At 47.1% G+C, this 23,119-nt stretch overlaps 1 protein-coding gene and 1 long non-coding RNA gene across 2 annotated transcripts in view; one reads left to right on the top strand and one right to left on the bottom strand.

The window, feature by feature from the left end:
• Positions 1–23,119, top strand: part of LOC308619422 — a 98,586-nt gene that overhangs the window by 40,923 nt on the left and 34,544 nt on the right. The window lies entirely within an intron of this gene.
• FXN (frataxin) lies at positions 1,026–22,900 on the bottom strand. The gene is made up of 5 exons (XM_081238172.1): positions 22,711–22,900; positions 15,810–15,907; positions 12,383–12,503; positions 6,443–6,540; positions 1,026–2,600 (listed from the first exon to the last, which is right to left on the bottom strand). The coding sequence occupies exons 1-5, from the start codon at positions 22,876–22,878 to the stop codon at positions 2,438–2,440; spliced, it is 648 nt and encodes a 215-aa protein (XP_081094298.1). The 5' UTR covers positions 22,879–22,900; the 3' UTR covers positions 1,026–2,437.

The raw sequence follows: 23,119 nt of genomic DNA, 5'->3' as shown, positions 1-23,119 counted from the left end.
TACGTACCCCAGTGCTTTTCTGTATCTTCACAAAGAGGTAAATAAATCATTCTGGATAGTTTTATTTTCTAGTGGCAAAGGGTCTATCCACTCAGGAAGCGAAACATAATAGAAAGCTTTCTAAAATTATGTAATATATTTTCTTGCCCCCTTAACATTATGCTAAACAATACTGAACATTTACAATGTTTTCCTGAGAATTCATCCTTCATACGGGTGATACCAGAGATGAGATGATGCTCCCAGGGTCCGATGTATGGGGGGCACTGGCCACACACCGTGATGCTTTTCCAGTTTGTCAGAGCATGATTTTTATTCCTCCCCCAGCTGCTGTTGTGCTTGCAGTCTTTTCGCCGCCTTAAATGGGAATCTCCCAGGGTCTTAGAATATAAATAATTAAACCAGTTAGAATTGTACATAAATAGAAGTAAATAGGCCTGAAAGCCTGCACAAGGAAAAGATTAAGAGCACAGTCCCTAATTTCCATTTTCATGTTACCACAGCCCAATTAAATACTTCTTTTAAGTTTTGTGTCCCAGATGGGAGAGCGCACCACTTAACTGAGTTCTAGGTAAATGAGGGACAACGAAACTTTCATTAGAAGCAAGAGATACATACACACACACACACGATTTATTTTTTCACTGGTACTGACCTACCCCACTTACAAATTTCCACTGGACTAAAAAATAATCTATTTTTGAAAAAGGACTATATTTTAAATACTCATTTAGCATGTTTATATTGTTCTATTGTTAAGAGTTTTTTTCCACAGTGGAATGTGTTTTTAGTTTTCCTACCGCAAAAGCCTTTGTTATAGATTTGCATAGACTAGTCACTAATAAATCTTGCTTTAGTAAGGAAGTAGCAGAACAGGAGCCTAACTTGGGGCGAGTTTTAATGTTCCTGAGCCCTGGTTTCTTCATGTGTAAAATCCAGGTCAGTAACAATTCAAACGAGGTCATATGGTATAGCAGGCTGCCTTAGTCCATCAGGGCTGCTGTAACAGAATACCAGAGACTGGATGGCTTATAAACAGAAATTTATTTCTCATAGCTCTGGAGGCTGGGAAGTCCAAGATCAAGGCCCCAGCAGACTGGGTGTCTGGTGAAGGCCTGCTGCCTGGTTCATAGACAGCTGTCTTCTCGCTGTGTCCTCACATGGTGAGAGGGATGAGGGAGCTCTCTGGGGTCTCTCTTATAAGGGCACTAATCTCATTTATGAGGGCTGTGATTGGGGGTTAGGATCAACACCTTAGCATTCAGCCTACAGCCCAGGCTTAGCACGGTAATGGCACAATAAAAGATGATTATTTAAACATGAATTCAACTGAAATTCAAGTTGAACAAAACTCAAAACCATATACTTACTCTATAGCTTAAAAAAAACTGTTCACTGTCATCTCCTCTACTAGAGGGAATTAAAGCTGGCCTGTTAAGTTGCCTGACAGGACCACTAAATGTCTAAATTGGGAATTGACTATATTCTATCCAGTTTAACCCTTTCTGTTAACACGGGGAAACAGAGATCCAGGGAGTTCGAGAAATTTGCCCAGAGACAGACAACTACTTTTGGGCTGGGCCAAGTGTAAGAGCAGGGTTCCTTTCATTAACACCAACATCTTTTCATTTACGTGGGCTTTCACAATTTACCAAGCACCTCATCAGCTCCATGACCTCATTTATTACTACTATATCCATGAGCTTACAGAGATGGCTTTTGGGAGATTTTTTTGCATCTGCAGACCAGTGTTGCAATAGCTTATTCTATACTGACCCTTAAATTTAAAAAATATGTATGTACACACACATGTAAATGTGTGTGTACATATATATGCACATATGGAAGACACGGTACCACATCTCCCCAGGTTAACCCCATGCGGGCCACACCCTGGCAGTCACAAAGCACTAACAGAAAATGGTCTTCGGTTTCAGAATTCCCTAGTTGCCACTGATGCTTCAATACTAAAGGGCTTAGAAGTATTTACACTTTCAAGAGGAGTAGGAATGTTTTAGGCTTCCCTTTAATGAGTCTCATTTTGAGATAGGATGGCAAGGTTGGCCAGCCACTCTTCATGCAGTTTTTGTAGTAAGTCTTTCAGAGAATGAATGGTGAAGCCAATTCATTTCTCCTCCTGGAATTTGTCTTTCTTCTTTTTCTTTGTTGTGAGGTTATATAGTAAAGGTACGGGCACACAGACATTACGAAAGATAAGGGCTTATCACGTGAGGGAGGAAATCAGACAATAAATCCAGAGAAACCTATGGAAATTAAAAATCTGAACTCAGGGGCAGGGCAGGAGGTGACACGGTCTTTTCACAGAGCCGTTACACATAATGCAACTGTCCTCAAAAGCAGGAATGGAAAAGAACTAGCCATTCAGCTGCAGAACGAAGCTGGGGTCTTGGCTTTAGAGCTTTCAATGTCTTTAGCATTAGGCTGGGCAGGAGGTGCCTTTTCCGGAGTAGGCCAGAGAAGATAAGTCCAGTTTGGTTTTTAAGGCTTGAGTCAGCTCTGTGGCCAGCAGCTCGTGGAGGGACACACCGTCGTGGGAGTACACCCAGTTCCTCCCAGTCCAGTCGTAACGCTTGGGGCCACTGCAGGACAAAACACAGTCAGAGTAAGTCCACGGGAACAGCCCTTCAGAAGAAACTCTCACCAAGAAATTGACTGCAGTGCAGATCTAGAAAGTAATACTTAACGAGCCATGTATTTGACTTCTCGTCTTAGGGTCTATTTAATATAACTGAATCACTTTGCTGTACACCTGAAACTAACAAAACATTGTAAATCAACTATACTCCAATTAAAAAAAAAAGCAGGGCTTCCCTGGTGGCGCAGTGGTTGGGGGTCTGCCTGCCGATGCAGGGGACACGGGTTCGTGCCCCGGTCCCGGAAGATCCCACATGCCACGGAGCGGCTGGGCCCGTGAGCCATGGCCGCTGAGTCTGTGCATCTGGAGCCTGTGCTCCGCAACAGGAGAGGCCACAGCAGTGAGAGGCCTGCATACCGGAAAAAAAAAAAAAAAAAAGCAGCTACACAATTATCCTCTGGTACAATTCACAGAACACCTCTCAAGACCTGAAAATATTTCAACCCTATTGATGAGTCTCCATGTATCACATTCTGATCTTTTGCTTTTCCTAACTCACATATGATACCCGAAATATCACAGCAGTGTCTTTTAGATGATGGCCATTCATGTACCACTGACATGATTTGTCCCTTACCTACATTATTATTATCATTTTAGTACGTTCATAACACTGGGCAACCACTACCTCTATCTAGTTTCAAAACATTTTCATCACCCAAAGGAAATTCCATATCCATTAAGCAGTTACTCCCTATTCACTCCTCTCCCCAGCCCCTGGCAACCATCTGTATTTATTATTTTAAAAAATAGTTTTCTTAATTCAATTTTAAGTCCATGAAGGTGAGAGTTTGATGGGCTAGTTCATCCATCTCAAGCTCATCTAGTGAACACAAGCCGTACGTGCACTTCATGCTGGGAACGCTGTGTTTGTGTGGACCCAGGTGTGGCTAGCTTTCGCCGTGTCTTATTATTCCAGATGGACACAGAGTGTGCCCATTAATTCCACCTCCTCTGGGCCTCGTGGAGCCGGGTGGGGGGTGGGGGGACACGTGCTGAGGCAGGAGATAGATAGGCCTCAGGGTAAGCACCTGGAGTTCGTTCCCTGTGGACAGAAACTCCAAAATATCAATAGCAGGACAGTTGGGAGAAGAGCTGAGCCCTGCCCAGATAAGAGAGAAAAGGCCGCACATCCCTCATTCTCAAAGTCAAGGAGACCTTCCCAACTACACATGCAGAGAAAGGCTCCTTGCAAGTCAAAAGGGAGGGGGTGCCACCCCATAGTAAGTGATGTCAACTACCCATAGGCCTCTTCGCTAGAATCCATCTTGGCTAAGAGATGCACACGTACACAGTGGAGGACCCTGAGATATAACAAATATGGCCTCAGAACCAGACAAACCAAGATGATCGGTTAAAGGAAACCTGGAAGAAATGCTCCATAAAAGTGATTCAAACTACCACAAGGGCGCGACTCTCTCTCTGAGCCGCAAGTGTGTCTATCCACACGTACTGTACTCTTTTTCCTCCTAATAACACTTTACTTGCTTCACTACTTTCCGTCTCTATGTGGAAATTCATTTCTACACAGCTGATGGGCCGGGGCCTTGTCATTAGCCACTGGTCCCTGGTGGTCGAGTGGCTAGGATCCAGCGCTCTCCCTGCCACTGCCTGACCTCAATCTCTGGCCGGGAACCGAAATCCTGCTTCAAGCCGCTGCAGGCCGAGGCCAGCCGAGATCGGTGCCAGCAGCTAATGGTGCTACATGATGACGCCTCGATGGACAAAGGAGCAGAGGATGCTGAGAGCCCATGGGAAGGAGGGGCCCGAGTCCACCTGCACACTCAGGGGAGCTTTTCCGAAGTCCAAGACTGGGACGGGTTTGCCAGGGACGAGGAAAGCTTAGAAGGGAAGCATCTTTGGGGGGTTAGGAAAACATCAAGGATTTCTGGATTATCAGCCAAAGGCTGGGGTTTGAACGCTTCCTTAACAATGGGGATAAACCAAAAGCACTGGACTTTTGTTTAATATGCACAAATAGCTGAACACGTAAAGGCATAATAACCTGGACCAGATCCAGAGAACGTTCCCTTGGCTCTGGACTCCGATTTGCTGCCAGGATGCCAGGCAAGCGTGAGAACCTCCAGGCCCCTCCACGCTGCCTCGGACGTCCAGCTGTCCACCCAGACCTCTCCTTGATTCCACCCTACAATCTCCTCAAGCAAGGTGATGGGGTAAGGCCACTGTTTGCTCTGACCTGAAACGCTGTCAATTAAAAAGCCTCCCAAATATCAGAAATGCAGCCCTAGGAAGGATTATTTTGGACCAACATGAAAAATGGAGTGGAAAATAATTTCTTTTTTTTTTTTTTGAGGAACATAGTATCCATGACAGTAAATGGCTGCTCGGCAGATTTTCTTTCCAGATTCCCATCATGAATTACAGATTTTTAAAAAACAACAAAACTTGGAATTTCTTATTATCCAGAAGTCGATTTTTCTAAACATGCCTGCGGTAGGATCCCATTGCTGGTAGGTGTGTCCAAATGCCATAAGGACTTTTTCTGTCTCAAGATACAACACGAGGGAATTCTGTTAGTGGAGCCATCACAGCTGGTTCTGGTGCCCTGCCTGCTATTTACAAAGCCACTGATTCCCAAAGCTGATGGCTGGATTTGAGCTGATCCAGCCAGTTTCTCTCATACTGGTTCCTCTGAGATGAAGGACAAGACTGCAGCCCTTGTGCATGGCCACAGTTAGGGTCAGGGCAACTGTTTGAGGCCAAAGAGAGCAGGCTAATTGGCCCTCCCAGGGTAACCCCCTAACCCCGGCCAAACTTCAAGTAAACTACCTGAATCTAAAAGCAAGACCATCTGTGAATAAGGGCCTCACTAGAAATGACAAGTGATTCCCTGGAGTTGTTTTTCTTGAATTATAACATACTTCCTAGACGAGGCTGGGATAAAGGAGGCCTAATGCTTTATTTATCTTGAATGAAGAATCACACATTACAGCACCATAAACAGCATAATATTAACTGCCTAAAAGTGCTGCCAACTGTGGGGCAGGAGAAGAGTTAAATACTTTGTTTTTAAATGCAAAAAGCGTTAGGCTTTCAAAGACCTCCATGCTGGTTATATCTGGGCCTTTCCCAATTCACAGCGCATTCTCTTTGGAAGTGCTAATGAGTGACCAGGAAGGCTGGTCTGAGAGCTTTTTGTGGGCGTCTCTTTTACTGTCTTACAACCGCTTCAGCCAGAGGGATGAGGGACCCCCTCTCCCTGCATGTTCTCAGGCCTTGAGACGCAGTACAGACTGTCTCCAATACAATCTTTTATTCCACTAGATTGAAAGCACATCAATGGAAAAGGCAGGAGGGATGAAAAGCCCTAGAAGGGCTGTTCAAAACACCTTCCCACCTCCACAGAGTACACAGCCCTATCCTGCAAATGGAATTAAACTGACCTTTAACTGAGATGCTCAAAATGAACCAGAGGCCAAACTCTGAAGACAAAGGGCAACTTGTTCAGATGCTGTAAAAGCAAAAGTGGCTTTTTCAAAGGCACGGCAGTGATTTAGTAGAGAAAAACTGTCAAGGTGGGCTCCGAAAATTTTTCACTTTGCATCTTGTTAACGTCCCAGTATCTGCTTTGAGAGCCACATGATCACCAGACAGAAGTGACAGAACCACAGTAAGCTTTCCTACTGAGCATGAGACACGCTGTAAAACATCAGAGAAGGTTCACTTACACTGCTGCTAACACATGAGGGTGACACTTCTTATACGGTCCACAAAGTCTTGTTTCGAACAAGCTAAACAATGAGAGATTTTGACTTCTGAACGTACCTGGATGGTGAAGACAACCAGATTTGCTTGTTTGGGGTCTGCTTGTTGATCACGTACGTTCCTAGATCTCCACCCAGTTTGATTGTTAAAACACCACCCTGGTGCATCAGATGGAAAAAGCATGAAGAAAATAAAACAAGACAAAGTTATCACTGTGTCGTAATTGCCTCCTATTTTGTTATATCTCAACACTTTGCATTTATACAGGTACACAACACACACCATAAAGAACTGCCTTTAATTTAGTGTTTGGAATTAGGAAGTAATGCAGAAAGAGCCCGGCTCTCAGAATCAGACTATGATTAACCACAATGACACTTACAAAATCTCACAGTGCTTTTCCTCGTTTCCTATGAGGTGGGCAAGGTGAGAATATCCCTAGTTAAGTGACTAGTCAGAGGTATTGCATCTGGCAAACGAAAGGATCCGCATCCTTATTGCTGCCTTGGTTCCTCAAATACCAGCCAGAACATACTAGAGATATTAAAAAATGGAGACACCAACTCTACCGACGTCCCAGTCAGCACAAACATCGGGCAGGCCAAGTTCATGACCGAAGAAAGGAAAAAAGGCAAGAGAGAAGGAAATAATCAAACCACCTGCTTTGCTGGTCTCAGAAGAGCAGTAGCCTGGGCTCTGCCAGCAGAAGGCTGACAGTCCACACTGGGGTTCTTATTCCCAGACCCTTCCCAAGCTCACAAGCTTCTCAGATACCCTTCTCCAGCTTTAGTTTCCTCTACAGGAGCCTTGAGTTCGTCAAAAGACTGGCTGGTCCACCTTTGCCCAATAAATGCTCATTTAAATGTGAAAACCCTTTTTCAACAAAGGAGCCCTTTCCTCCCAAGGCCCGAGGTCTCTCTAGAATGGGCAGGATATTAAAGAAACAGCTACACGGCTGAGCTGGTGAACGGGGAGCCTCGTTGCCCCCCATCCCCTGCGCAGCCCACAGACAGGCAGCCTGTCTCTGTGCCTCTCAGAGCCCCTATCCACCAAGGGGCCCCCCAGTGGTTCTTAGAAAAAGTTTTGTGGTTGGTTTGCAAACACAAAGAGCTGTTGAAAAGGTGGAGGGAATTCCCTGGTGGTCCAGTGGTTAGGACTCCGTGCTTCCACTGCTGGTCGCCCGGGTTCGATCGCTCGCCGGTCGGGGAACTAGGATCCCACAAGCGGTATGGAAAAAAATAAACAACAAACAAACAAAACATGGTGGAGAAAGTGCCAATAATATAACTGATAGGCATGGGATGGGGAGGACACTATTGGGTTATTTTTTAAATAATTTTTTTCTGATTAAAAAAGAAACGTAGCAAAATTAGAAGCATTGGGAATACAGGTGGTATAAATAAAATGCAAACATCAATAAAAATAGCATCTACTATTTTTCAGTACCTACTCTGTGCCAGGCACTGTACTTTGCACTTTGTGTACAACTGCTTCCTCCGTGACCATAACCATCGGAGTTGGAATCATTACCCAATTTATAGATGAGGACAACAGAGGGACAGGGTAATAAAACTTAGTAACAGGCAGGGCTGATCTTAAATTCAGGTCTGCTCGGGTCCATAAGATGCTGCTGTTTCCATAACACGAAGTGCTCTCTCCATCCCATTAATCAGCGACATGAGCTGTTCACTCTCAGGTATTGGCTGCCGGTTTTTAAATGCAGGGCTAGGATCACAGTATACATCAGTTTGCTTTTTAAAACATTTTTTCTTGAAACCCACGTGTACTATTTTGTTAGGACTACCTTTCATTTATTTCAAAATTTCTTACAACTGTATAATTTAGTAGTTTTTAGCATTCCACAAAGTATTTTCAGAAAGTGTGCAAACATCCCCACTGTCTAATTCCAGACTATTTCCGTCACCCCCAAAAGAAACCCTGTACCTATCAGCAGTCGCTTCTTCCCCCCTCCATATATAGTTTATGGCTTATTTTTCCATATGATATGAGGCCCAGAGAATCAAGACATAATTTCTTCTAATCTGACCTATTTGTGGCCCTTAAATGCTCCAATGTGCATTGACTCTATACCTGGGAGGTGCGTGATGCAGCGGAAAAGGCAGGGGGCCAGGTCTAGGGATGTGCGTTAAGCCCCATCAGCTGTGTCGTCTCCTTGGGACAATATCTTTTCTGCCTCCTTCAGAGACAGTGCGAGGGCGAGGGGCCGATGGGTGAGCTGAGGTGCTTCTGGGAAGGTTACCCTGACGCCCCTCAGCTGGGACCATGACCCGCGCATGTCCCCACAGCTTCTGTGCTTTCCTCACTGCGTCTGAGCTGCTAGCTTGTTTGCCGGTCACCTGCCCCTTCGCTCCACTACTATAAGCACCTTGCGAGCAGATCTGTCTTTTCATCCTAGCATTTTCAGTATTTGTGCAAAATATCACTGAATTTAAAAAAAAATTGTGGATGAGTGAACAGAGTGGCTGATAACCAGGCACTGTGATAACACACACATACCACATGAAGGGCAAGGTTATGCAAGGCAACACTCAACCACGCCCCCTCTTGTTCGTGGTGTGTCATTAGACGTTTTTCCCCACAGAGCCAGAAGCTGTTTCCAAAGGCAAGTGGCAAGAGAAGGGAAACTAGCTGTCTTACTGGTTCCCCAGGAGTTCTTAAAGCTTTTGCAACTGTCTTCAAGTAGACAAATAAAGAGAGTTTTTTGTCCATTAGTGTTATTCCTTAAGGGGCAATCTGAGTGTCTACTTTGAGAGAGTGGGTAGACTTTAATGCAGGGCAGTGCAGGAGAGAGAGGCAGTACTTAGCAGCTGCTGAGACCCAGGCACTGACCAGTTGGAACAGACCCTGGCCACAGCTGGTGAGGCTTGATTCCCGACAGGCAGTATCAGTGGAAGCAAAAATAGCAAGGCTCAGGCTCTGTTGTCACCAGCTCAGTTGCAGAAACAGGCACATATGGGAATCGCACGTTGAGTCAGGGGATTTCACATGTGTGCATGTGGCTTCCCACACTCCTAAAACAGATGCTGACTTCCCCTTAAGGAATAAGAATAATGAATATAAAGCACTTTTACCTACACAGTTTCAATGAATCCTAAGATACACCCGGGGAAGTAGAGGTTATTGTCACCACTCCTTTACAGCTGAAGGACCTGCCCTCACAGATAATTCACTGAAGCGCTCTCGGAAAGAAAATACAAATGCAGGATGCTAGGCCAGGCCCTCTGTCACCATATCCAATAAAGTGCTAAGTCTGAGCAGGGGTGTGTGACCTAGGACCCAGAGGTGGTCTTCAGGGGTCTGCATAGAGCTCTGGAAGCTGATATGTACTCATAGGTATGCAGGGATGTTTTTCTTGGGAGAGCAGATTCTCACAGGGTGTCCTGATCGCCAAATGGTTAAGGAACCTCTGCTCTATGGCAATAATATGCAGACAACTCAGTGAACGAAGGACATGGCGGCAAGCAAATTCTCATTTAAGTGTCTAAGAGGCCAGGGCTCTGCCTGGGGAAAAAAACGAAGGCAGTTTGGAGGTAACTCTCTAAATAGTGTGGTGCTTCTCATGGTCTTCAGTGTCAAGTGTAGCAGACTCCGTGGTTGCCTAGTGACGGGAGGGGCTTGGGCTCTGGTAGGCAGTTCCCTCTGCTATCCATTACCAGTGAGGAGTGAGGCCTGAACCCAGACACTGACATCCACCGCGACCCGCCCCACTTGATGGACAACACAGTAGCCAAGAAGCTGCTCACGTCTCCCAGTCCACAGGAGGAAACTGAAGAAACATGGCCTGGGTGTATCTGGAGTATTCCTTTCATTTGCCTATTTGGCCAGTAGCAAGTGGATAAAACAGCAGTAAGTGCTGAGTGGCATCAATGAAAGCATGTTCTGGAAAAGGAGGTGGGCCTCATTTCATTTACAGTGAATCGACATTTGTTAAGTCCCCGCTAAGTACTTAGCAATGTTCCAGGCATTGGGAGACCAGGAATGGGCAGTGTTCCAGCTGTCAAGCTCAGTGTAGCCTTGGGCACTGATGTGTAAAGAGACAGTTACAACACAGGGTGATCGTCCTCGGAGTGCTGGGCAAGGAGGGCAGGGTGGTGTCTGCCTGGAGCATCTAGGAGGGCTGCAGAGAGGAGGTGACATCCAACTGGACCCTGAGGGCACGGAAAGACTGCACTCCAACCAAGCTCAAGTAATGGTGTTACAGGTGTTCTACTGTCTATAATGTAATTTCAACTGATTTATATGTGAAATACATAGTTTGCTAGCATCTGAAGGACTCTAATCAGGAATTCACACCTGAGGGTAGACAGCATTTCAAAGTACTCAGAAGTCCAAACTACAGAGGGAGCTACTATATGCCATTAACCTTCTACACCTACACTAGAGATTTTCCTACTTGGCAAATGATTTCCTAGAAATAATTCTTCCCTAGTGAGTAGAGTGGTATGGATTGGCTAGAAAAACTCAGGTGCCTCTTCCCTTGCAAGAATGGGTTTTAGACTCTGGAAAGTGCAGCAGCTGAATCACTCTTCAGAGAGACACTCTGAAGGTAGGTAAGATCCTGACCCACCACTGAGCAGAAGCTTTTGTTGCCTGCCTTAGTGAGGTAAGCAGAATCCAGCCGCTAGAATACTGGCACCTTTGCTTCTAATGAAACATTCAGGCAAAGTGTTTGAGTCAAGCAGGGGCTTCATTAATCCTGTAAGAACAGGTGGTGTGACTATTTCTGTGGCATGTTCCTGAAGGTTTGCATGTGTGGCAGAGTTTAGCCTGAGCCTTGGTTTCCCCATAGTTACAGAGCCTGGTAAGGAGGCTGGGGTAGAGGAGACCTGTAACTTCCCCAGCTCTAATCATCCCACAGATGGTCAAGTTCCAGAGGCCAGTTTGTAATGGTTCCCAAGTAGCTCTGCCTTCTGAGTCTGCCTGCATAAGCATGTCTATAGCCCTGCCGGGACATTTCTGCTGCTGACAGCGACCAACGAATCCACCTGGAAGGCATTTGATCGTATCTTGCCTCGTTACCACGAAGTCCCTTACTGTCCTTACAACTAAGCTTGACACCTGCCCATCTGATGGAGTCCTTTTCTATCCAGTGCCCCCAACAGCAATATCCAATACCATTTCTATCACTTTAGCCTGACAGCTGGTTGTCCTAGATAATTCCATGATTTAATCCCAAATGCACTCTTCATGACATTTTCTGGCATTAATTAATTGCTGTCAAGAGGGTTGACCTCTGCAGGGGATGTGCCCCCACTGGCAAAAAAGGGCTGCTCCCTAAGGCCTAAGCAATAATTCTAAACCCAAAGGCAGACCCTTGCTCAAGTCTGCCACCTGGTGGCCAGTCGATACACACCAGCACTGCCCTGGCTTCTAGGATTTGGGGCTTAAGTTTCATCCAGCCCTGGGGTTCTCGCCCAGCTGCATTAGAATCCTCTGAGGAGTTACTCTAAAAACTTTTAAAACCCCAAAGCCTGGCCTGGGCCACACTCTAGACCGATTTTTATTTGATTAATAAACATCTCTAGGGATGAGACCCAGGGATGCTCAGTAGAATCTCAGGTGAGCTTTTCAAAAACATGCTTCCTAGGACTGTACCCTGACCACTGTATGAGAATTTCCAGGAGTGGGGCCCATGTCTAGTCTGAATACATCTTGGGCAATCTCTCACCCTGCTTAGGAACTAGCCTGCCTGCATGATGAGAGGCGTCTTGCTACACAAACACATGCCTGGGTCCCTCCCTGATTTATCTTCACAGGTATAGAGTGAAGCTTGAGAATCTGTATTTTTAGGCAAACGTGAGGCTCAGAGAGGCCGAGTGACTTGCCCGATGTCACAAGCCTGGTGATGCAGGGCTGACACCAGAACCCCAGTCTTTTGGTCCCATCCATAACCGCATACTGCTGGAGAGGAATTCTTTATCTTAGTGAGCTAAAATTCTTAAGGAGGATACAGAAGAATGAAAAGAAGCAAATAGGTACCCCAAAGGAGACATCATAGTCTTCAAATGTGTAAGGTTTGTCTGCAAGGTCTTCAAAAAACTCTGCTAAGGAGTCCAGCGTCTCCTCGGCCAGTCTTTCATAGGTGGTATCGTCCAGAGGGCTGTGAGGGGAACAGAAACAACCCCGATCATGCAATGACCAAACCGCTCCGTTTTATTAACATTAATGGACACATTTATTTTTTACTTAAATTTTTTAAATTGATGGAAAATATCTAACATATACTGAGTAAAAATTGAAACAGCATCAAAGGGTTTACAGAGAAGTAAGCCTTTCTTCCCAAATAGGCAGCCCCCATCCCAGAGTCAGCTATGATGAGCAATCTTTTAAATATATAAATGAAGCACCTTGCAGTTTTCCTTTCATATGTCTTGGAAATTGTTCCATATTAGCACATACAGTTTTCATAGTATTTTATCTTATGTTATTCATTCAGTTTGTCCCCTTCAGCAGGACACTGAGGTTGCTTCCATTGTTGTTAAAATTTGTTGGGCAAACCACAAAGTGGGAGAAAATATCTTTATTCTATATATCTGAAAAAGGACATATCTAGAACATGTAAAGAACTCTTAGAAATCAACAAGAAAATCCAATAGAAAAATGGGCAAAATACTTGAACAGATTTCGTTAAAAAAAAAAAGATATCCAAATGGCCAATGAACATATGAAAAGGGGCTCAACTTTGTTAATCTTCAGGAAAATGCAAAGTAAAAAATCACATTGAGATACTACCAGAATGGTTAAAATGAAAGAGACAGATAATATGAAGAGTTGGCCAGGAAGTGCAGTAACCAGAGCTTTCAGATACTGCTGATGGGCAAGTAAATTGGACAATCGCTTTGGAAAACTGTTGATACTTCTACTAAAATTGAATATATTCATATCCTATGACCCATCAATTCCACTCTTGGGCATTTATGTAACAGAAACACATACCCAAATATAAATTTCCTTAGCAGTGAAAAGACCAAAACCAATTTCGATTTGAAAAAAATTCAGATGACAGAAATATAGAGTTGTATAATACAGTTTGATACTTAATAAATATTGTAATTGCTCTAAAAAAAAAAGAAATGCATACCCAAGTTCACCAAGAGACATGCACCATGCTAGAATGTTCATAGCAGAACTATCCAACAGCCCAAACTGGAGACTGCCCAAGTATCCATAGGAAATACCATAGATAAATAAATTGTGATATATTCATAAAATGGAATACTACAGTGCAAAACAGAATTGTCTATAAATATAGCAATATGGACGAAACACTTCTTTTGATGGTGATTGAAAGAAGCCACATACAGATATATTTACATTTGATGATATCATTTATATAAAGTTAAAAAACAGGCAAAACTAATCCATGCTATTGGAAATCAGAATGGTGCTACTCTGGGGCAGGGAGGGGTTAATAACTAGAAGTGAGCAGAAGGCTTGCTTTCAAGGGGCTGGTAACATTCTATTTCTCGAAGCATTTCTTGAGTTACATGGTATCTTCAGTTTTTGAAAATTTATCAAGCTGTATACTTATAACTTGGAGACATTCCTGTATAGATACTATGTTTTCATTTTTTTAAATTGCTATAAATCCATAGAGACAGAAAGTAGATTAGTGGTTGCCAGGGGCTGGGGGAGGGAGGAATGGGGAGTGATTACGAATGGTTATGGGGTCTCTTTTTGGCGTGATGAAAATGTTCTGGAATTAGACAGTGGTGAAAGTTGCACAACCTTCTGAGGACACTAAAAACCACGGAATGGTATATTTAAAAATGGTGGCGTTTATGGTGTGTAAACTATGACAAAGAAAACTGCTATAAACATCCCTGTATGAGCTTCTGTGCCCGGGTGAGGACATGTCTGTAGGTTACAGGAGGTGTCTTGGACAGCTCCATCATCTGAGAGTTTCTAAGTGGCCCCAGGAAGACACCAGTGGCTGCCAGTCAGTCAGTGCAAGACAGAGGTTTGCAGTATGGCCCCTCCCCCACCCAGACCATCACCCACCTCAAGGGCACAATGTGGGGAAGGCTACAGGGCTGATCAGGACATGGCGAGTGGGGGGCCTGCGGTGGGGCTGTGCTGGACGTTTCCCTCTCCCTCTCCTCGGCTACAGCCGATGGAGGGGGGATCTGGAGAGAACCAGGAGAGGTTGACATGTGCCTGGAGGAGCTTGGGGAACATAAAGGCACCCATGACTCAGGCATAAAGTCCAAAGTCAAGAGCTTGACAGGTGCTACCTGTCGATGACAGGGGGGCCATGGCAGAAGTGGGCTGTCCTTAGCATGGCAGGACGAAGGTGCGCTTCCCAGAGGCCAGAAGTAGACCCTGAAGAAGGAAGCTGGACTTGGGGCTTCCTGCAAAGGTCCTACCCAACCTCAGAGGACTGCCTGGAGGGACTGGAAGACAGTAGCAGAGAGTCTGCCCGAGGAGGTCACAGGTCCCACCGCCCGCCTCCCCTGCAGCCATGGGGAGTGACAGACAAGGAAGAGTCTCCAACCAGGGTTTCATAGAGGGAAGTCCCCCAGAGCCAGGGCAGAGGCTGTCCCAGTGCCGCTGGACACCTCGGCCTTCGAGGTGGATGAGTGACTGCATGGTCCTGTGGTTGCAGCCTGGGGGTGTGTATGGAAGGAGAGTCCCTGCAGATACAGGCGCAGGGTGGGGGGCTGCAGCTTTTCCCCAGAACCCATTGCGTCCTCCCTCCAGGCACCCGCTAGGCTACATTTCCTGGCCTCCCCAGCTGTTAGCTGGGGCCCCCGGACTAAGTCCTTCCTGCTAAAATGTGAGTGAGGGACAGATGTCACCTCCAGACCTTCCATGCTCTTGTCCCTTTCTGTGGATTGGAAGCTGGACAGGGTGACCTGGCCTCGACCTGCAGAGGACAGTAAGTGGCTGATAGGCGATAGGAAGGTGGAAGGAGCCTGGCTCCCTGAATCATTTCACAGAGGCCTGGCCACCCCCCACCGACAGAGAGCGGGGACACGAACCACTCCTGGTTGGAGCCATTGCAGTTTTGGGTCTACTTGTTACAGACGCTTGGCCTGCCCTAGCTACTAAGATGTCAAAGAGAATAACAACAAAACTCTGGAAACAACCTAAATGTCCAGTAATAGGGGATGGGTTAAATGAATTATGGTATGTCCATAAAACTTAATACTATTTCATTAAAAATAATGCGGTGGGTAAGTAGTGATGTGGAAAGATGCTTATGAATGCTGCTGCTTAGGGAGAAAGCAGATGGGATGGGTTGCTATGGGATGGTTTTGGTTTTCTTTGATTTTTGTTGTTGTTGTTGTTGTTAAAAAAGGTAAGAGAAAAGGGAAAAAAAGTATGTGTATGTGTGCGTATGTGTATACTGAGAGAGAGGGAGAGGGAGGAAGAGATCTCTGATGTGGAAGGTGTTTTATCTCACCCAGCGTCACCCAAAGTTCCCGTTGTCCTCAAATTCATCCAACAGACCCACTGCTTTTTGACATTCAGGATCTGGTTGAGGCAGCAGAGGCTCAGACTCTAAAAGCCAAAGTGAAGAAGAACGTTACCATTTTTTACAACATACAGTCCATTAATGCACAGTTTGAATGTCGCTACTTCTACATTCGAGAGTGACGAGGTTAAAGTTTTTCAGGGTATATCTTTCTCAGGAAATTTTTTCGCCGTCTTTTAGTGCATCAAACTGTGCTCTCCCGGGCTCTCTCTAAGCCTGTGCTGTCCAACTCAGTAGCCACAAACCACAGGCAGCTATTTAAATGTAAATTTATTGAATAATATAAAAATTTAGAAGTCAGTTCCTCGGTCCCATTGGCCATGTTTCGGGTGTCCTGTGGCATCATGTGGCTTGTGGCACAGACAGGACACACCCACCACCACGGGAGGCGCTGCTGGCAGCACTGCTCCGGACGGGGATGGGGCAGTTAGCATGGTGGGGGGGTGGAGGGGGGTTGGGGGGTGCGATGGGAAGTGTCAGCCAAGTTCTTAGAATGTGACTCAAGTGAGCAACAACAGATAGCAGGTGTCCAGAAGACAGGCCGTGCCTCCAGTGCTATGTGACAGATCTCACTAACACGATCTGCAGGGGACACCGTGACCCACTGATTTCTTGCAATACGTAACTGCTGAGCGTCCTGGAGCCCGGCTCTGAGGACTAGGGTCTGAGCTGATGACTGCCAGGCAGGCGGACCAGCTAGAGAGATGGTGGAGGGGACGGAGGTCTGGACGGAGGGAGAGGTGGTACTGCCGAGCGGAGACGGCAGGGGAGTGATGGAGAGGTGGGCTGCTGGACTTCACCCCAGGAAGGCACCGAGGTGCTTCCTGAGGTTGGTGGCAAGGCTCACCTTCTCCAAAGAGCATGTGGTTGCCACTAAGAGAAGGGGGCAGAGGCTGTGGTTACTCTCTTGAGCCATCAGGGCCCTGGGCAGGCTGAGAAAGGAGGAGGCTGAGAAGTGAGCGGAGGAAAGGGGGGTGCAGAACGCAGATGGCCGTTTACAAACGTTGGCTCAGAAGGGAGAACTGAGAGAGCGGCCGTGATAAGCACAGTATCGCCACAGCACATTCTAGAGTGTTCACCATCAGCTGGGTGGCGTCCTCAGACTTTAGACAAAGGCACTCACTTAGTCCTCATTACATTCGAATGAGGGAAGTACTATTCACAGTCATTATTCACGACAGTGATGTCCTATAAAGTTGCCACAAACACTGGATTAGCAAGTTACTAAGGGAAATATGGAGAGGTTCCTGCAAGCCTCAGGTCACATGTTCACCAAATGATCAATGCATAACCTTGTTTTACATGTGTTCCTGTTCTAAGGTGCCTTGTTTAATATATTGTTGATTCCTTGACACTGAACTCACAGCCAACAGCGCTAGAACTCACACTTTGGACAGAGCTTATCCAACCCAAGTATTTTCTCCCTAAGGCCCATCGCAGCCTTCTTGCACAGAGCGACACTAGACAGCACTTCAGCACGATGCTTGCGGGTCACTTTAAACAGTGAAATTATAAACGGAAGTCACGAAAATGTGAAAAACGCGCCACCAGATAGACAGTGAACAGGACCCTTGTTTCCAGTGTGGGAGCTGAGAAGTGGACAGAGTGGCACTTTGTCTGACCTCAGCCAGGGACATGTGAGTGGAGGTGACTCACAGTTTTTGCTGCTCTGTGCACGTCCGAGAATGACCACAGAAGTGCCCTGAGTATCGATTTTGGGGATAGAAATACATTTTAGTGAGTAGGTGAATTCACAAGTAGAGGATGCAGGAATAAGGAGGGTCGACTGTATCTGTATTTTACAGATGAGGAAACTGAGGCACGGAAGGGTAACTTGCCCAGAGTCACACACACACAAAGTGGGGGAGCTGGGATTGGAACCCACGCTGTCTGGACCCAAGGTCTGGGCCCCAAAGGAAAGAATCACATCCTGGGAATGATACAGGACTCCAGACACGGAGGGGAGGTGTTTGAGAATGCAGGGCTCACCTCAGTCAATTTCCCTTCTCTCCGGGATCCTGGCCCCTCAGATCCTAGCTGTCTCAGTCTCTCTGCTACCTTCACACAGCTGTTTTTGTCTTTTAATTTTACATCTTCCATGGTCTGGTGGGAGGGCTGGTCTAAAAGCAAGGTACTCATTCACAGCCAGAGTAGAAGACTTCATTCAGCTGTGTTGATTCAACAATCACAAGAGGAACAGTTGCCAAAGACTCCCTGCCTTGTCTCTCACCTGCTTTCCCCATCTAACATTCCCTGGGTAACAGCTTAACCCTCCCAAGCTCTGCTTCCTCCTCTGAAGGTAGGGATCATGGTACTGGCCTTGCAGTCTGGTTATGAGGATCCAACAAGAGGATATAAATATTCCAAACACGGGGCCTGAGGGTTCCATCAGTTTCCATTTTGAAGCATGTCAACGGAAGTGTGAAGAGGTAGGAGGTCAGAGAGGCAAAATCCGGCCTTTGCCCAAGGGAGGCAGATGGATTTCACGCTAGGGAGCCACCCAGGGCCACCCCTCCTGTGGCCACATCACCTGGAGCCATTGGACTATGTGTCTCGTGCGGGTCTGCTTACTCGAGTCTCCAGGGTTCAGTGACTCCATGAGCGCAGCACAGAGGCTCATGGGAGACGTTGGAGGAAATACTAGATAGTTCTTGGGCCCACAGGCTCAAGTTCAGGCACTGGAACCACACGACTCAACTAAGGCCTGGCCTGGTGGTCGGCAGGGAGGCCAGCCTTCACCCCGGGGTCCCCTCGGTCTCCTGGGCCCTGTCAAACCACAAGCCTGAAGAGAGAATCAGCTCTCATCCGCTGCTGGGGAGGACAAACTGGTACGACCACTCTTGGCATCTAGTGAGGGGGATACCTGCTGGCCCCTCTCTCAGCAATGACAGTCTGAGGACTTCACCCAAGAGGAGGTCCTGTCCACTCACGGGCACGCCCAGTGCAGCACCCCTGTAAGAGCAGCTCACTGGACTCAACCGGATGTGACAGGAGGAGCCTGGACAAGGTGTGACATACTCACCCAACGGCTGCTATCCAGCAGACAAAGCAAATAAATGACAACTGTGTGCATCAGTGTCGCCGAGTCTCAAACACTGATCACCAGGAGTACAGCACAGCAGAATAAATACAGCAAAATGGTTTCTTTAAATGAATGCTACATGCTTTAGGGAGACATACACAAGGAGGTGAAACTCTGAGAAGGGGATGCCTGACAGAATTCAGGATAGCAGATTCCTCTCAGGGAGGACCAGGCTGTAACAGAAAGAGCACCAGGCCTTCGTGGAACACTCAATATTGTATTTTTTTAAAGAAATATTTATTTATTTATTTGGCTGCGTCGGGCCTTAGTTGTGGCTCACGGGATCTTCGTTGCGGCATGCGGGATCTTTCATTGCAGCACTCGGGCTCTTCGTTGCAGCGCAGAGGCTTCTCTCTAGTTGCGTGCGGGCTCCAGAGCGTGCAGACTCAGTAGTTGCGGCACGCCGGCTCAGTAGTTGTGGTGCACGGGCTTAGTTGCCCCGAGGCACGTGGGATCTTAGTTCCCCGACCAGGGATTGAACCCACATCCCCTGCATTGGAAGGTGGATTCTTAACCACTGGACCACCAGGGAAGTCCCTGGAACACTCCATATTCAATTTCTTAACCTAGTGGTGGGAACGTGGGAGTTTGTTATTAATCTTTAAACAATACAGATATATTTTTTAAAATATTTATTTTATTATCTATTTTTGGCTGCATTGGGTCTTCGTTGCTGCGTGCAGGCTTTCTCTAGTTGCGGCGAGCAGGGGCTACTCTTTGTTGCGGTGCGCGGGCTTCTCATTGCAGTGGCTTCTCTTGCTGTGGAGCATGGGCTCTAGCCGTGCAGGCTTCAGTAGTCGTGGCACGGGGGCTCAGTAGTTGTGGCTCACGGGCTCTAGAGCTCAAGCTCAGTAGTTGTGGCTCACGGGCTCTAGAGCTCAGGCTCAATAGTTGTGGCACACGGGCTTGGTTGCTCCGCGGCACATGGGATCTTCCCGGACCAGGGCTCGAACCCGTGCCCTGGAATCCCGGCAGGTGGATTCTTAACCACTGCGCCACCAGGGAAGCCCACGGATATTTTAAATACACTTTTGTGTATAGACTCTACATATAGAGTCATGTATACTGTCTGTGGAAGACAATAACAATGAATTTAGAGTGAAGTAGGGCATAACCCACCCAGGCAAAGGCCATGGGGTCATAAGTGACGATCGTGTCCCTCTAGAAAAATTAATAGATGCCTAAATGCCTTCCGAGGTACGCAGAAGTGGTTGCAGCAGGAGCTCCTGAAGTTGTTTAAGAGCAGTGGCACCTAGGTATCACCTCCTTGGAGCTGCCTCCAGCATTAAAGGGGAAAGGTTAGAGACCCTGTCACTGTCACACTCTCTTATTATTAGGGTCGGAGGCTGCCTGCTGGAAGTAGGGTCTTCTCCAAGCCTCGGGGTGAATAAGGCAGGCAGTGGAGGGCTGTGAGCTGCAGGCTTACAAGGCATTTCTGTGGATTCTGGGTTCTGCTGACCAGCTGGAACTGAACACTGACAATCAGAAGCTAAATCTGCTCACCTCCAAAGCTGTGCACACAGTAGCCGTCAGACACACGTGGCCACTGAGCACTTGAAACATGGCTGGTGTGACCGAGGAACTGGATTTTAAACTTCACTTAATTTTAGTTTAAAAATGATACTCAATATGGTTACTGGAAATTTTAAAATATGTTTGGGGACAACTCAAGTGTGTGAATTTACGTTTTCAGTTGTGAATTTTATAAAATCTAAATATAGATCAAGTATTTCCACAATAAACTCAGTTTAACATCTGATGGACAAGGGATGGAAGTATGAAATCCATACTGGATTTGGAAGAATGAGTACAAAGAGGGAATGTGAAATATCTCAGTAATGATCTTTCAGTCTTGATTACCTGTTGACATGGTAACATTCTGGCTATAGTAGGTTACGTAAATGTATTGTTGAAATTAATTTCACCTGTTTCTTTTTACTTCCCAATGTAACTACTAGAAAACTTATTGCACAGGTGGCTCCCATTCTATTTCTGCTGTGGAAGTAGAAGCAGCCAGCAGAGAAAATAAAGCCGGAGAAAAGGGTCCCCAAATGAACTCCCCAAACGATCTTGGGTCAGAAGTCATCAGGACCCACATGGAGTCCAAGGGACTTTAGGGATCAACCTGAGGACAGTTAAGGCCTTAAAAAAAACAGGATCGTGATCCCAGTTGTCACTGTCATCCACCCAACTCCACAAGTACTCAAGATGTGCAAGGGAACTGCGGAATAGACAGGTTAAACCAACCTGATTAACTATGGAAAAAGGGGCCCAATGGGTAGCCTAGGTTGTTAACCACCTAGCAACCTCCCAGTGGCCCAAATCCCAGTATGTGCCAAGTGCCCACCTCCCGGGTGCACCTCTGAATCAACAGCCCTTAACAGCCACTAGGTACCGTCCAAAAGCCCATGCCATATCTTGTCAATCTCCTAAATTAAAAACTGCAGAGGACACAGGCAGGCGTGGAAGGGCACGTCAGGGCAGCTCCAGGTGAGAGCAGCACAGAAGGAGCAGAGTAATAAACGGGGGCGCTCTGCAGAAGGGGATCATGGGACCAGCATGGCCATAACTACCTAGTTTTCCTGAGAAGAGGGGGAAATCCGTGATTCCAGCTTTGAGTGTTGACAACCAATCCCAGTGTTTCTTCAAACAGGGTCAAATAACACACGTCAGCGGGAGGTGTAGGCCTAAAGTCTAAATTCCGGAGCTCCGTGAACAATTTGGGCTGGATTTCACCTGCCTCCTTCACCATCCACAATCCATCCAGCGGACCAGCCACTCAGAGTTGATCGTCGCCCGCTTTCCTGGCCTTTATCCAGGCCATTCTCTCCTCTGAGAGCCCCTCACTGCCCCCTGCCGTCTTCAGACCCTGATTAAACATCATCTCCATCCTCCGGTGTAACCTTTTCAACCCCACAGACTTTCTTTGGGCTTCCTCCTTTCAAGTCGTGGGGTAACCGGGTCAGGTGTTTCTTTGTATCCCCGCGAGGGAAGATAAGTGCAATTAAGTGCTGAAGACTTTACATATGTTAATTAAACTGCAGGCCAGCTCGGCAAAATGGGTACTCTCCCCTTCACAGAAAAAGAAGGCAGGCCTCAGAGAGGTTCTGGGATCCCCCGACGTCCCCGAGCTCTGCTGAGTCCAGGGGCCAGACTTTGGAACCCAGGTCCGATCCAAAAGCCCTGCTGCTCTAGCTACTGTGCTCCACAACTTTGACATCTTTACCTCGCTCGCTGAAAGCGTTTCGTTCATAAAAGCCCATGCTTGAAAACATCAATCTGACAGTATGGCTACTCATATTTATATACTGTCAATATTATATTGATATATACTATTTTACTGAAGTAGTTCTATATTTACAGCATGCTAATATATAGATAATATACATATTATGTATATTATAGTACCTGGCATATATTATTAAAGTTCTCGCAAAGAGAAGTGACAAGCTTAGAGCCACCACAGGTCCCTAAGAGCCGATGCCCGCCCGCCTTCCCTGCCTTTGCCGGCGCGGTTCCCGCAGTTGCACTGCAGGCTACAATCTCTGTCTTCTCACCAGAAAGCAGAAGCCAGTGCAACTGTAACCGGGAGAAACGGAGACTGGGGAATGCACGGCGGCCGCCGCCGCCCTTCCCCCGCCTGAGCGCGGCCCCGCGGGAGCTGGAGCGAGCGGGTGCGCGTGCCCGGCGTGCGCAGCCTCGCTACGCCGGCGTGCGGCCCGGGCGGCTACCCGTGCAGATACTCACGGGCTGGCTCGGTGTGCAGGCCGCGGCGGTCCCGGTGCGCAGGCCCCGGCAGCCGTAGAGCCGGGCGTTCTTCGTTGGCCGCGGGGCCCCGGCGCGGGCCTGGGCAGAGCCCGGGGGCGCCGAGCGGGGCAAGAGGCTGGCAGCCGCTCGGCGCCCAAGCGTCCACATGCTCCTCGCGATCTGCGGCCGCTCCGCCTCCTGCTCCGGGAACTCCGTGCGCCACCTGGTGGTCACGGGTTGCAGCTGCAGTCGCGAGCTTCCCTTTTCTGCAGGCTTGGAAACGAGCAGAAGTTAGACTTCAGGAAGAGCTTCCCTGCGTTGCTCTATTTATGCATTTAACAAAAATAGAGAACCTGTTTCGTGCAAAGCAGGGGGCTTACCCCTTGGGCAACATAGTGAATGCGTAACC

The sequence above is a fragment of the Mesoplodon bidens genome, assembly GCF_964165515.1.
Source record: "Mesoplodon bidens genome assembly, chromosome: 6".
Lineage (NCBI taxonomy): Eukaryota > Metazoa > Chordata > Mammalia > Artiodactyla > Ziphiidae > Mesoplodon > Mesoplodon bidens.
This window is presented reverse-complemented; position numbering and strand designations above follow the sequence as displayed.

Bases quoted from the DNA above. Each gene is read 5' to 3' on its own strand.
- FXN (XM_081238172.1), bottom strand. From the start codon at position 22,878: ATGTGGACGCTTGGGCGCCGAGCGGCTGCCAGCCTCTTGCCCCGCTCG. The intron at 15,908-22,710 runs GTGAGTATCTGC...TTTGGCTTTTAG, and splicing joins CCTGCACACCGAGCCAGCCC to AGTCTGAGCCTCTGCTGCCT. The intron at 6,541-12,382 runs GTACCTATTTGC...CTGATGCACCAG, and splicing joins ACTATGATGTCTCCTTTGGG to GGTGGTGTTTTAACAATCAA.